This window comes from Muscardinus avellanarius (assembly GCF_963383645.1).
Source record: "Muscardinus avellanarius genome assembly, chromosome: 13".
Lineage (NCBI taxonomy): Eukaryota > Metazoa > Chordata > Mammalia > Rodentia > Gliridae > Muscardinus > Muscardinus avellanarius.
In genome coordinates, this window is record NC_137799.1 from 86,338,667 (window position 1) to 86,354,009 (window position 15,343).

General features: G+C 39.0%; 1 protein-coding gene across 2 annotated transcripts in view; it reads right to left on the reverse strand.

The window, feature by feature from the left end:
• CEP78 (centrosomal protein 78) overlaps positions 1-15,343 on the reverse strand; it is a gene marked incomplete at both ends in the record, with an annotated part of 59,649 nt that overhangs the window by 35,220 nt on the left and 9,086 nt on the right. For both annotated transcript variants that reach the window (XM_080708543.1, XM_080708542.1), the window contains 4 exons: positions 6,283-6,394; positions 6,672-6,736; positions 8,369-8,482; positions 11,852-12,026. In XM_080708543.1, the coding sequence (XP_080564669.1) occupies positions 6,283-6,394; positions 6,672-6,736; positions 8,369-8,482; positions 11,852-12,026 (466 nt within the window). The remainder of the gene's footprint in view (positions 1-6,282; positions 6,395-6,671; positions 6,737-8,368; positions 8,483-11,851; positions 12,027-15,343) is intronic.

The window sequence follows — 15,343 nt, forward strand, 5'->3', positions numbered from 1 at the left end:
ATTCAGCAATAAAGAAGAACAAAATTATATCATTTGCAAGAAGATGGAAAGCCCTGGAGAACATTATGTTAAGTGAGATCAGCCAAGCACAGAAGGAGAAGGTACATATGTTTCCTCTAATATGCCCAAACTAGGGAACACAGAAGATACCAGTGGGACTCCAGATAATGGAGGGGAAATATCAGCAAAGTTTGAATGGAAAGATAGGAGAGGAGGAAGGCTGATCTTGATTAATGAGGGTCTACATCTGAACATGTGTAAAATTATGAATATGATATGGATACCCTGGACAACCATTGGTGGGAGGGGGGAAGGGAAAGTGGGGTCAGGGGGGAGAGGGCACCAAATATAGTTTAAAAGTATACCATTTATGTTCAATAAAAATTTTGTTAAAAAAAAAAAAAAAAGGTCTGGGAGTGTAGCCCGGAGGTAGAAGGGCTCCCAGGAATCCCAGTACCATTAAAAAACAAAAACAAACAAACAAACAACCCCCCCCCCAAAAAAAAAAACTACAGTACCCCAGCCCTACTTTATTTTTATTTTAAAATAGGGTTTCACTAAGTTGCTGGGGCTGTTATCCAACCATGATCCTCCTGTCTCAGCCTCCCAAGTGCTAGGATTACAGGCATGCACCACCATGCCTGGCCACACTTTTAAATAAAATCAAAATAATTCACACTTATTGTTAGGAGATGAAAACAATTCTAATAAAAGTTCTCATCTTCTCGCTGCACACATAATTACAATAAGTATGTGACAATATTAACAAATATTCAACCCCTGTTCTCGCCAAAATCTAACTATACAGCCAAGACACTGATGTGGCTCACTTCTATGTCTCCAAATAACAGAGGCAAATAAAAAAATTTTTTTTAAAAGCCCAAGAAAAAATTTACTCTTAAAATAGCTCAGTGAGCTTATAAACTTCAGCCATATTTCTACTTTTTAAAATCACGCCTAGAAACTTTTTTAAAATTTTCATCCTATGTTGTCTGGTTACCTATCACTAGCTACTATTTCTCCTTCCTTCCTTCCTTCCTTCCTTTCTTTCTTTCTTTCTTTCTTTCTTTCTTTCTTTCTTTCTTTCTTTCTTTCTTTTTTTTTTGTGGAACTCAGGATGGAACCCAGGAGCATTCTATTTCCGAGCCACACCCCAGCCCCATTTTTTATCCTGTATTTTGGAACAGGATCTCACTAAGTTGCAGAGGGCCTCACTAAGTAGCTGAGGCTGTCCATAAACCTCAATTATCCTCTCTAAGCCTCCCAAGTACTGTAATTACAAGCATGTGCCACCATGCCTGGCTACTAGCTACTATTTCTAACATGTTTTATACAGATTTATATATTTTTTTCTATTTCTAATTTATTAAAACATCAAATGGAATATTTTTAAAGATGTCATATATGGTATATACTTTTAATAACATATAATTAGCGAAATGTCCCTAATCTCTACTTGTATACAACACTACTAAAATACCACTGTTCTGAAAAAAGAATTGGTAGATAAATCCTGAACTACTTGATTTAATAACCACTCAACCACAACTTAATACATTTACTACAAATAAACTGGCTAATGGTGAATCCAATATACCCATTTTTTTTTTTTCTTTTTGCAATACTAGGAATGGAATCCAAGGGTATTCTATCCCCAAGCTATACCCCAAGCCCTATTTTTTTTTTTTTTGGTGGTACTGGGGTTCCTGGATGCCCTTCTACCTCCGGGCTACACTCCCACGGGCTACACTCCCAGACCTATTTTTTTTTAACCTTTTTATTTGGAAACAGGGTCTCTTAAGCCAGTGAGGCTGGCTTCGAACCAGCACGATCCTCCTGTCTCCGCCTCCCAAGCGTGGGAATTACAAGCGTGCGCCACCACACCCAGCCCAAGCCCTATTTTTTATTCTTTATTTTGAAACAGGGTCTCACTGAGTTGTAAAGGGCCTCACTAAGTAGCTGAGGTTGGCCAAGAACTGTGATCCTCATATCTCAGCCTCCCAACTGCTGAAATTACAAGCGTGGGCCACCATACCCAGCTTATACCCATCTTTTAATAATAAAAAAGTTATATTATCTTTCATTTAGTTATGGTTTCACATTTACGATAAAACAATCCTTCCATATTTATTTTCCATTAAATCATTATAAATTTCAAAGTAACAGAAAGTAGTTATAATTCAAAGAAGCTTTATTTATGAAGATGTTTAAGCTAACATTAAAAAAGTTTAATATTGCCGGGCATGGTGGCGCAGGATTGTAATCCCCGCCCTTGGGAGACGGAGACAGGAGGATTGTGCAGGTTCGAAGCCAGCCGCGCTGGTTTAAGAGACCCTGTTTCCAAAAATAAAAAAAGTATAAAATAGGTCTGGGAGTGTAGCCCGGAGATGGAAGGGCTTCCAGGAATCCCAGTACCACAAAAAAATAAAATAAAATAAAAAATTAATATTTAAATTTTCTCTAATTTCTTACCAGTTTAAAATACTGACCCAAGCCGGGCATGGTGGTGCATGCTTGTAATCCCAGGGCTTGGGAGGCTGAGACAGGAGGATCACACAGGTTCAAAGCCAGCCTCAGCTACTTAGTGAGGCTCTCAGCAACTTAGTGAGACTCTGTTCCCAAATAAAATATAAAATATGTCTGGGAATATAAGCCAGAGGTAGAAATGCCCCTGGGTCCCACCCCCAGTACCACCAAGAAATAAAACAAATTAAAATAAATAAATAAAATAAAATACTGACCCAATGAATGCTTATGATGCATTAAAAAGTACAATTTTTTTTTGTTTGTGTGTGTGGTACTGGGATAGAACCCAGGGGCATTCTACCTATGAGCTACAACACCAGCCCAATTTTTTATTCTTTATTTTGAAATAAAGAATAAAGAACTCAGGGTCATACTGAGTTGCAAACGGCCTCACTAAATAGCTGAGGCTGTCCACGATCCTCCTGTCTTAGCCTCCCAAATGCTAGGATTGTAAGTGTGCTAAAAAGTATAATTATAAACCAGTGTAGTGGCGCATGCCTGTAATTCCAGTATTTGGGAGGCCGAGACAGGAGTATTTTAAGTTTGAGGACAGCATCAGCAGGTAGTGAGACTCATCAACCTAGTGAGAACCTGTTTCAAAATAAAAAATAAGCAGGGCATGGTGGCGCACGTTTGTAATCCCCGCACTTGGGAGGCAGAGACAGGAGGATTGCGCTGGCTTAAGAGACCCTGTTTACAAAAATAAAAAAAAAAATAGGTCTGGGAGTGTAGCTCAGATAAAGAAGGGCTTCCAGGAACCCCAGTACCACCAAAAATAAATAAATAAATAAATAAATAAATAAATAAATAAAACAAAACAGGGCTGGAAGTATAACTCAGACGTAAAATGTCCCTGGGCTCACTACCCAGTAACTAACTAATTAACTAACACACACACACACACACACACACACACACACACACCTATAATTCATATAAAATTTCAATTTAATATGAAGGGGGAAAAAGCCAAATTGTATTTAAGCTACATGAAATTAAACTGCTAGACAACAGGAAGAGAAAAAATGTAAATATTATGTGAAAGGATAATGGAGTTGAAAGCAGTTTTAATTTTTATTTCCATTGCTATGTTAATACCTTTATAGAATCTCAACAAAACTCTTCAAATAAAACATATTTCTAAAATTGTGCTGGGATACACCTTAACAAAACTTTCCATATTAACCATTTTAAGCATGTGGCTTAATAGTATTAAGTCAAAAAACTAAAATTTCAGGTAGAATCAAAATAAAAGATTACCATTAATTGCTCAGTGATCTTGAAATATCTGGTATATAACTAAAAGCATTACAACATTTTATAAAAAAATTGGCAGATTATAAAATTTGCTGGGCATGGTTGTACATACTTGTAATCCCAGTACTTGGGAGTCTGAGACAGAAGGGTTGCATGTTCACGGCCAGGCTCAGCTACTTAGTGAAGCTGCTGGCAACTTAGTGAGACCCTATTTCAAAATAAAGAATACAAAATAGGGCTGGGGGTGAAGCTTGGAAGCAGAATGCCCCTGGGTTCAATCCCTAATACTGCAAAAAATAAACATAAAATTTATTTTGTTTCTGCTCTATTAGGCCTTATGGCTTTACTGTCTCAAAATTCAAAATTATTACAATTTCCTATTAAATTTAGATTAACCTATTACACTTACCATTCATTTTTATCACAAAAAGTTTAATTGTGCTAACGATAATTCTAAAAAATAAAAGGACTCTTTAGAAACACAAAAATATTAGAAATTAGATCTAGCTTACATATTCAATAGAATGCAAATAGACTTTTATGGTTTATTTTTTATTTTGAAGAAAGGTCTCATGAAGTTGCTGAGGTTGTCCTCAAACCTACAATTCTTGAGTCAACCTCCCAAATACTGGGTTTATAGGTGTGTGCCACAGCACTCAGCTTAAAACGTTTTATTGAAAAGATTTTTCTTGCTGGGTGCAGTGGCACACACTTATCCCAATACTTGGGAGGATGAGAAAGGAAAATTGTGGATTTGAGGCTAGTCTCCGCAACTTAGTGAGACCCTGCTCAAAAATAAAAAACAAAAGGACTGGAGGTTTAACTCTGAGGCAGAACATCTGAGTTCAATTCTAAGTACCACACACACAAAAGTATAATAACCTTTTCTTCCAGGTAGGCACAAAACTATGGACTAAAACTTAGATTCTGGATTAGCTATTATTTGGAAGATTTAATACACATTATAATAAAAATTAAGAAAATATTTTCCTACTGTTTCACCTAGGGTCAATAAACGTCTGTACCATTGCTACTTAATCTAATTACTATTTATTATTTATGTGGTAGTGGGGATTAGGGATTGAGTCCTGGAATGTTCTACCTCTAACTACATCCCCAGTCTCCCCTGTCCCTTGTTTTTGTGATACTGGGAATTGAACTCAAAGGTGTTCTACCTCTGAGCTAGATCCCTAGCCCTTTTTAGTTTTGAAGCAGGGTCTAAGTTGCTAAGGCTGGTCTCAAAACGGTGATTCTTGTATCTCAGCCTCCTAAGGACTGGGATTACAACTCCAGCTTTTTTATTTTGAAACAGGGTCTTGCTAAGTCACTGCACACTGGCTTCCAACCTGTGATCCTCCTGTCTCAGCCTCTCAAATACTGGGACTATAGGTATGTGCCAATGGACTGGCCTGCAGCCTTGTTTTATAAGGACTGTATGTATTTTTACTTTTTCTTCATTACTGCAAATATCTGATTGATAACCTGATTATCTGATTCCCATTCATTAGTAGGAGTCTACAAGGAACAAGGAGGAACAGGAAAACCAAAACTGGAAAGAAATTGTTTCCTATAGCTTTAAGAAAGAATAAGTTCTTTATTTAAGAAAATAATCAAGCCGGGCCTGGTGGCATACTCTTGTAATCCCAGCATTTGGAAAATTGAGACAGGAGGATTCGGGTTCTTGGCCAGCCTCAGCTACTTAGTGAGGCCCTTGGCAAGTCAGTGAGATCTTGTTTTAAAATAAAGAATAAAAGAAGTAGGGCTGGAAGCCAGACGTGATGGCGCACGCTTGTAATCCCCGCGCTTGGGAGGCTGAGACAGGAAGATCAGGTGGGTTTGAAGCCAGCCTCAGCTAGCTTAAGAGACCCTGTTTCCAAATAAAATATAAAATAGGTCTGAGAGTATAGCCCGGAGGTAGAAAGCCCCTGGGTTCCATCCCCAGCACCACAAAAAAATAAATAAATTTAAAAAAAGAGCATGCAGGGGCTGGAGGGGAGCCCAGAGGTAGAATGCCCTTGGGTTCAACCCCAGCATCACAAAATGAATGAATGAATGAATGAATGTCCAACCAGGCTGGGTATGTGACTCAGTGGTAAAGCACGTGTCTAGCATGTTCAAGGCTGGGTTCATATCCAGTACCTCAAAAAAAAAAAAAAAAAAAAATCACTGCTAAATGTTGCAAAGAACATCCCAAATTTCAATTGCAAAGTAAAGAAAGTAATCATCAACCAGGAAACATATTTAAAATAAGCATTTTATGAAAAACAGTAATGATAAATAATTAAAAACTTGAAATAACCACTTTCCTATTGTAACTACTATTACTATTTCTCCATTTCACAAATTCTCTTAATCCGTTTCAGAACAATTTTGGCTCTCATAATATGCAGGCAGTCAATACTGCCTGTAACTGATGAGAAGATTTTAATTCTAACCACAGTGAAACACATGGAGGATGTAAGTTTCAGCAGTATTAAAAGCCAAGACAGAAAGGGTTACCAATTCTAATAGTAGCTTTTCCTTTTCGACTACTTCCTAGAATTATTGTTTTCTTTTTCTGCTTAGCAGTTTTGGATGGCTCTTTCACTGATGGAGAAGTTATCCACTGGTACTGGAAGATAAAGGAAATTTTAGTTATTGGTAATTTATGAGAATTTGACATTAATTGGAACGTACTAGGATAGTCTAGGTAATAAAAGGTTTTCAATTTGCCATTCTGGGACTCCAAGTTAAAGAATCAAACAATATTTTCAAAAACAGAAAAGTCACCTAATTTGACTAAAAACACAAGGTGGCAGGAAAAGTACCTTGACAATTTTGTTATAAAAGCAGAAGAAAAACAGCAATTAAAGAACATTTTTTTTCTAGAGCACTAGAATATATTATACCTCTGACTTAGCACTCCTTCCATTCTGGAGAACTTTTTTGATAACTGCTTTCATCATCGAATGATCTAAAGTAAAATGAAAATTGAATTTATAGTAAATGGTTTTCAGTGAGTAGCTAGTTTCATTTTAAAACAAAAGCTAACTATTGCCTTTTCTATAAAATTAAATAGGAAACACAATATTTAATTACATTACCTATTTTTCCTCCTTTGAATATTCTAACTTTTCCCTCAAAACATAAGTTTGCTTCCTTGCATATTGTCTCTTACTGGCTACAATTTTCACAACAGTAAAGATCAAATTTAAACCCTGTGGATCTAAAGTGGCTTTCTATCTTGGGGTAGAAACCTGAGAGCCAACACACTGTCCAGACACTTAGACACCTAAATGGTGTGACGCACCCGTGAAGCTGTTCATCTCCGAGCCTACTTTTCTCAGTAAATTGTACAGTAAATTGTACCATTTAGTTGTCTACATAATTGCCTAGGCACATCTAATCTGGCTGCAAGTCTTCTCAGCTATGCCTTGTTCCAACTATTTACCCTACTGCCTAAGTCACGCCACAGCCACCCCTCAGGTGGGCCACTGTGACAGTGACAACCTCCTGCTTCCTTTTTTATCCTGCCTTCAAGATTATTCTCCACATTTTGTTTGACTGAAATTTACTGGGACTAAGCCCTTTCTCCCTCATATCTCTTCCCATGGCTTTCTGTTCATAAGAATTGCTCATGTCCTTACCCTGGCCTTTTTTTGGGGTGGAACCTAGGAGCTTTTCTACCTCCGGGCCACTCCCAGACCTATTTTATACTTTATTTGGAAACAGGGTCTCACTAAGTTGCTGAGAGCCTCACTAAGAAGCTGAGGCTGGCTTCGAACCTGTGCGATCCTCCTGTCTTGGCCTCCCAAGCGCCGGGATTACAAGCGTGCACCACCAAGCCTGGCTCTGTAAGACCTTATAGTATTAGGCTGTGGCTAGCATTTTTAGCTCAGAGGATACCAGCTTCTCCTTACTTAGTGCTCCAATCATGTGGGCCTCCTTGGTTTTCCTTCAATACTCCATCCATCCTGCCACCTTGCACCTACATGTTCAATGTTTCTTTGTTCTGGAATGTACTTCTTGAACATCCATGGCTTGCTCCTCTCTTTACTGAGGTCTCTGCTTAAACGTCACTTCTCCAGAGCAGCCATCCCCTAATGAACCTAGTCTCAGCTGCCCCTACCTGCTTTCTTACTTTAAGGCAGTTTGACTTTCCACCAATCTATTTATTCATTTATATTTGAACTCTCCCACTAGAATGTAAACTCCACGAAGCCAGTATTTCGTCCAGCTAATTCGTGCTATATGCCTAGTGCCTAAACCAGTGTGTAGCACACAGAAGTATTCAGATATTTCTGGTTAAACCAGCAAGTGAATGAAATGTTCTTTCCAAGAATTCAGATTCCACAAAAAAGGAAATAATTCTGTTAGGTGGAAGCAGACTAATCATCTGAGTTTACCTCTATTCAGAGTAGCAATCAAGAGCAATTCCTAAGTATAACTCATTTTAATCAGTAAACTACCTGCTAGAAACACGAGGAAGTACAAGTTTTAAAAAGTTTAAGATAAGGAAAGTAAACACATTAAATTTTAGGTCAATACATGAAAAAAAATCCTTCTGTTATTATTTAATAATAATAACAAAAATGTGGTAACCTACCGATAAGTGGGTTTCTTCTTATATCCAGAATGACCAGAGTTCTATTGGTTTCCAGGGCCTCTAGTAAAGCCTTGGCCCCCTCATTGGTGAGGCCACACTGCTGCAGGTCAAGGGCTTTTGATGAAAGACAGAAGGTCACTTGCCAACTCTATACAGGTTTAACATCCAGACAACTCTCATTTATGTCTGGGAGATTCCTAAACTAGACTAGTCATGGAAGGTTTTTAATCTTGGATATTCAAAAATAAAAGTAGAAAAGTATATGCAAACCCATAATCCATAAACAAACTCTAAAAGAAAAACCCACCAAACAAACAAACAAACAAAAAACCCTGAGCTGAGCGTGGTGGCGCACGCTTGTAATCCCCATGCTTGGGAGGCTGAGACAGGAGGATCGCACAGGTTCAAAGTAAGCCTTAACTACTTAGTGAGGCTCTCAGCTACTTAGTGAGACCCTGTTTCCAAATAAAGTATAAAATAGGTCTGGGAGTATAGCCTGGAGGTAGAAAAGCCCCTGGGTTCCACCCCCAGTACCACCAAAACAAAAACAAAAACAAAATAAAAATAAAAAAACCCAAAAAACAAAAAAACTCTTCTTGGATATGCTATTCATTATATTCCCTTTAGTACTAATAAATCACCCAATATATTTTATAATTACAGAGTTGGAAAGTAACTACATAATCTATGAGAGGGAGAAAAATCACATTATAAATATAAGTTCATAATTATCAAGAACGGTAGTGGCAGTGAAAACATCACTGGCAAATACTGAACAAAGCTCAGAAATTACACTGCATTCTTTTTTGCCTGTATGTGGTACTGGGGACTGAGCTCAGGGGCTCAATTTCATTTTTTTGTTTTGAAATACTGTCTTGCGAGGTTGCTGAGAATTTTTTTTTCTTCCCCAGTACTGGGGATAGAACCCAGGGGCATTCTATCTCCGAGCTATACCCCAACCCTCTTTTTTTTTTTTTTTTATTTTGAAACAGTCTCATTGAGTTGCAGAGGGTCTTACTAAGTAGCTGAGGCTGTCGGCAAAGCTCATTCCTCCTGTCTTGGCCTCCCAAATGCTGGGATTACAAGCGTGTACCACCTCTTCTGGTCCCTGAGAATCTTGCTAAATAGCTGAGACTGATCTCAGACCTGTGATCCTCCTGTCTCAGCCTCCCAAGTATTGGGTTTACAGGTATATGATTGTCACCTGGTTTTACTATATTCTTTTGATCATAAGCTTAACTACTAATAAATCTCAAAAAAAAGATCAGATGTGGTGGTGCACACCTATAATCTTATAGCCATTCAAAAGGCTGAGGCAGGAGGATTACAAGTTTGAGGCCAATCTCAGTAATATCATCATCATCATTATTATTATCATCATCATCATTATTATTGCAGTACTGGGGATGGAACCCAGGGGCATTCTACCTTTAAACTATACCTCCAAGCCCTATTTTTTATTTTGAAACAGGGTCTCACTAAGCTGCAAAAGGGCCTCACTAAGTAGCTGAGGCTTGTCCTTGAACTGTGATCCTCCTACTCAGCCTCCCAAGTACTGGATTACAAACATGTACCACCACACCCAGCAAGCCTCATCAACTTAATAAGACCCAGTCTTAAAAATAAAAAGGTTGGAGATGTAGCTCAGAAGTAGAGTACTTTTAGGTTCAATCCCCAGTATCGCCATAAAAAAAAAAGAATGACAAAAAAAGCATAAGGGAATACAAATAATCTACAGTACCATTCATATATCTTACTTTGAAACAGGGTCTTGCTAAGTTGCTGCAAGTCTTGCTAAATTGCTAAGGCTGGCCTCAAACTTGTTATTCTCCTGTTCTAGCCTCCCAAACTCTGAGATTATAGGTATAGGCCACTGTGCCCAGCCTGAGATCCTTTTAAAAAATCATTGTGGTGTCGGGCATGGTGTCACACACTTGTAATCCCCACACTTGGGAGGCAGAGACATGAGGATCATGCAGGTCTGACGCCAGCCACGCTGGCTTAAGAGACCCTGTTTAAAAAAAAAATTATATATATATATATATATATATATGAAATAGGTCTGGGAGTATAGCCCGGAGGTAGAAGGGCTTCCAGGAACCCCAGAGTACCATCACCACCACCACCAAAAAAAAAAGTATACCATTACACTAAAATAACAAGTCTATTAAAACCCCATGCTATAAACCATGCTTGTAACCCCCCCCCCCCCACACACACACAAATTCCGTGCCTAGGCACCAGTGGCATGGTATTAGGAAGTGGGCCTTGGGAAGGTATGGATGGTTCAGATGAGTCTGAAAGTACAGAGCCCCCAAGATGGGATTTGTGGCCTTACAGAACAAACCAGAGCTCTTCTATGCAGAACAGTTTCTCTGTCATGAGATAAAAGATAGCCTTCCACAAACTAGGATGAGTGCCTACACCAGACACTGGGACCTGCCGGTACCTAAAACTTCCCAGTCTCCAAAACTGAGAAATAAATGTCTGTTGTCGAAGCCACCTAGTCTATGGTACTGTGTAACAGCTCAAACTCCCTAAGATACCCCCTGACACACAGAAACAGGATGTGATCATCCTACCAGCCAAATTCATAATAGCCAGTAAATCTCACTAGTAAACGAAATGAATACAGAATATGGCAATGAAATGTGGCTTTTGTCCCTCCACATTAGGCCAGGTGAAGACCACATAATAAAAGCTTTTAAAATGTACATACTGTGTGTGGGGAGGGGGCTGGGGATTAAACCTAGGGCCTTGCACATGTTGGCAAGCAATCCACCAGTGAGCTACGTCCACAGCATAAAATGTGCATACTCAGTCCAGTGGTTCTCTTTTTAAGAATTTATCCAAAGGAAATAATCAAGAAATATGCACAAGGATGAGTATCAAAGTACTATGTATAATAGCACAATACTAGGAACAGCTTATATATCTAAAAGGAAGGAATGATCCAAGTGTACTATATAGCAGTATAATGGAACTCTGAACAGTCACTAACAATGTTCTGGTAGATTTAAGTTTACTGATTTAGTAAAATGCTCAACATATGTTGAGTGAAAAGAAGTTATAAAGTTTAAAAACTGACACAGTCCAGTGTTTATAAAAGTTTATAAGCACAATAAATGCTATCAGAAAAAAGCTGCCTTTAAAAATATGATATTATGGCCGGATGTGGTGATGCACGCTTGTAATCCCAGCATTTGGGAGGCAGAGACCAGAGGATCGTGGTTCACGGACAGCCTCACCTACTTAGGCCCTCTGCAACTCAGTGAGACCCTGTTCTAAATAAAAAATAAAAAATAGGGCTAAGGGTGTAGCTCAGAGGTAGAATGCCCCTGGGGTTCCATCCACAGACACACACACACACACACACACACACACACACACACACACACACACACACAGGCATTATGATGCCGAGATAAACATTTGATCTTCAAAAACTCACTATTTTTAATTTTTGAAGTTTACTTCACTTACCTCTGAGCCATAAATCCTCACTAAGAGAGTCTGCAAAAGCACGAGCACCCACGTCACCAACAAGCGTGTTTCCATTCAATGTGATGCGCCTTAAGCCAGCCATGCAGTCAAGATCGGGTCTCCTGTAGCGAAGACTCTCAGCCCAGGTTTCTTCATGCCTTCTTATGGTCTGATACTTCAAAGATTTAACAGCATGGATTAGGAAGCTTGAATGAGAAGACAGAATGCTACAAGGAAACCAAGTGTATGACCGATTATGTCAGTGCTTTATATATACACACACCCCAAGAATATATGCTTCAAGAGTCATTCTGCCTTTAGTATATTAAACAGTAGATTCTGGTTTAGTCCAGTAATACAGTCTACCACTGATTAGCTGTGTGACTCTAGCCCCTGGGTAACCTGCTGCTGATTAGTCATATAAACTGACAATTAACTTTTTTTTTTTGCAGTACTGGGGATAGAACCCAGGAGCATTCTACCTCTGAGCTCTATCACCTTCAACCCTATTTTTTATTCTTTATTTTTTTTGAAACAGGGTCTCACTGAGTTGCAAAGGGCCTCACTCAATAGTGACCCTCCTGTCTCAGCCTCCCAAATGCTGGGATTACAAGAGTGTGTGCCACCACACCCTGCTACAATTAACTTTTAAGGATTTTATTTTCCTTATGGGACAAATTAAACTAATTTTAAATTCTAACACTGCTAAGTTTACAAATTCTATCATTCTGTCCTCTCTAATGGTCTCCCAACACTTGACTGGGCATCCCACAGGTAAACATTTTAAACAAATTATCTGTTAATAAATTATACACATAAAGTTCCATATACATATTTTATGTACACTAAAAATTATGCAGAAACAAGGTTTTGTTTTGTTTGCAGTACTGGAGACTGAACACAGTGCTTCTCTACTACTAAGTTTTATCCCCAGCCCTTTTCATTTTTGAGACAGGGTCTCATTAAACTGCAGAGACTGACCCAGAGCTTGCCATCCTCTTGCCTCAGTCTCCCAAATAGTGGGAAATACAAGTGTGCACAACTACACTTGGCTTGAATATCTTTAAAATAATACAAAAATATGGAGGCTTATATATTTCTCTTAACCCAATGAACCTCAAATCCTTCTTAGAACATACACATCAAGTTTAGAGGCCTAAAATAAGCAAAATCAGTCTGATATGCCTTAGAAAAGGAATGGTTTGGGTTTTAACTATAGGCGCTCTCTTAAAAGATATAATCCATTCTCTATATTCATAAAGTAAACTATGATAACAGGGAATACTGATTTAAAAAAATTCCCTCCAAGCTGGGCGTGGTGGTGCACGTTTGTAATCCCTGCGCTTGGGAGGCAGAGACAGGAGTTTGGCACAGGTTCAAAGCCAGCCTCAGCTACTTAGTGAGGCTCTCAGCAACTTAGTGAGAGCCTGTTTCCAAATAAAAATGTATAAAAATAGGTCTGGGAGTGTAGCCCGGAAGTAGAAGGGTTTCCAGGAAGCACAAAACCACCACCACAAAAAAAAAAAAAAAAAACCCTCCAAAAAACTTACTATGTTCTTGAATTACAAAAGACTCAAAGTTCTGTTAATATCATTTTTCTATTAAGAATAATTGCATAAAAAGTAACAAGAAGGTTGGGCGTGGTGGTGCACGCTTGTAATCCCCGCACTTGGGAGGCCAAGACAGGAAGATCCTGCAGGTTCGAAGTCAGCCTTGCTGGCTTAAGAAACCCTGTTTCCAAATAAAAAACTATAAAACAGATCTGGGAGTGTAGCCCGGAGGTAGAAGAGTTCCATTCCCAGTACCACCACCACCAAAAAAAAAAAAAAAAAGGAACAAGAAGAAATAATAGCAAACATTTACATAACCTTATGTACCAAGAACTGTTTTAGACAAATTATCTCAGTTAATGATCAATGAAGCAGGTTCTTTCCAGGGCTAGGATTTTTTTTCTTTTTTGGTACTAGTGATCAAACCCAGGGGCATTCTACCTCAGAGGTACAGCCCATTTCACTTTTTTTTTTTTTTTTTAGTACTAAGGATTGAACACAGGGATATTCTGCCGCCAAGCTACACCACCAGCCCTATTTTTATTTATTCTTTTTTTTTTTTTTTTTGAGGTACTGGAGGTGGAACTCAGGGGCATTCTAACCCCAATCCTTCTGTCTCAGCCTCCCAAATGCTGGGATTACAAGTGTGTGCCACCATGCCTGGTATATTCTTTTTCTTTTTTCTTTTTTTTTTTTTTTTGCGGTACTGGGATGGAACCGAGGGGCTTTCTACCCCCGGGGTACACTCTCAGACCTATTTTATATTTTATTTGGAAACAGGGTCTCACTACGTTGCTGAGAGCCTAAGTAGCCAAGGCTGGCTTTGAACCTGTGCGATCCTCCTGTCTCAGCCTCCCAAGCACGGGGATTTTAAGTGTGTGGCACCATGCCCGGCTCATATTCTTTATTTTGAAATAGGGTCTCACTAAGTAGCTGAGGCTGGCTATGAACCTGTGATCCTCCTGTCTCAGTCTCCCAAGCACTGGAATTACAAGCATGTGGCACCATGCCCAGCTTATTTATTTTACTTTAAAACAGGATGTCACTAAGTTGGTAAGGGTCTCATCAAGTTGCTACGGATGGCCTTGAATCTTCAATTCTCCCATCTCAGCATCCTAATACCAGGATTACAGGCACATGCCACCATGCCTGGTGAGAGCTAGGATTTTAACCCAGGCCATCTGGCTTTAGAATCTATACTCTTAAGGGTCAGAGGGCTTGTTTGGTAAAGGCCACAAGTAAACATTTTCAGCTTCATGGGACAGAAGATATTTTTTTGCAAATACCCAACTCTCTTGGTGTAGGATAAAAGTAGCCATAGTTACCATTTCAACAACATGGGCATGGCTGTGTTCCAAAAAAGCTTTATTTAAGCCGGGTATGGTGGCCCACGCTTGGAATCTCAGTGCTTGGGAGACTGAGACAAGAGGATTGCAGATTTGAAGCCAGCTTCAGCTACTTAGTGAGCTCTTAGCAACTTAGTGAAACTCTGTTTCCAAATAAAAAAAATATAAAATAGGTTTGGGAGTATAGCCCAGAGGTAGAAAAGGCCCTGGGTTCCACCCCAGTACCACACACACAAAAAAAAGCTTTATTTATAAAAATAGGTGATACATTTGGCTCACAGGTCATAGTTTGCCTATCTTTGAACTATACCATCAAACTACAAGAAGGATTTCATAACAAATTATTGGTAAGTAATTTTAATGCTAAATACAGTAATTACAACCACTATAAAGCTGTTAAGGCACTACTACAATTACTATATTTTGTGTGTGGTACTAGGACTTAGGGCATTCTAGCTCTGAGCTACACCCCCAGGCTTCTATGTTTGAGACAGCATCTTGCTAAGTTGCTGAAAATCTTACTATGTAGTAAGGCTGGTCTCATACCTTCAGTCCTCCTGTCTCAGCCTCCCAAGTACTGGGATTATAGGCGTGTG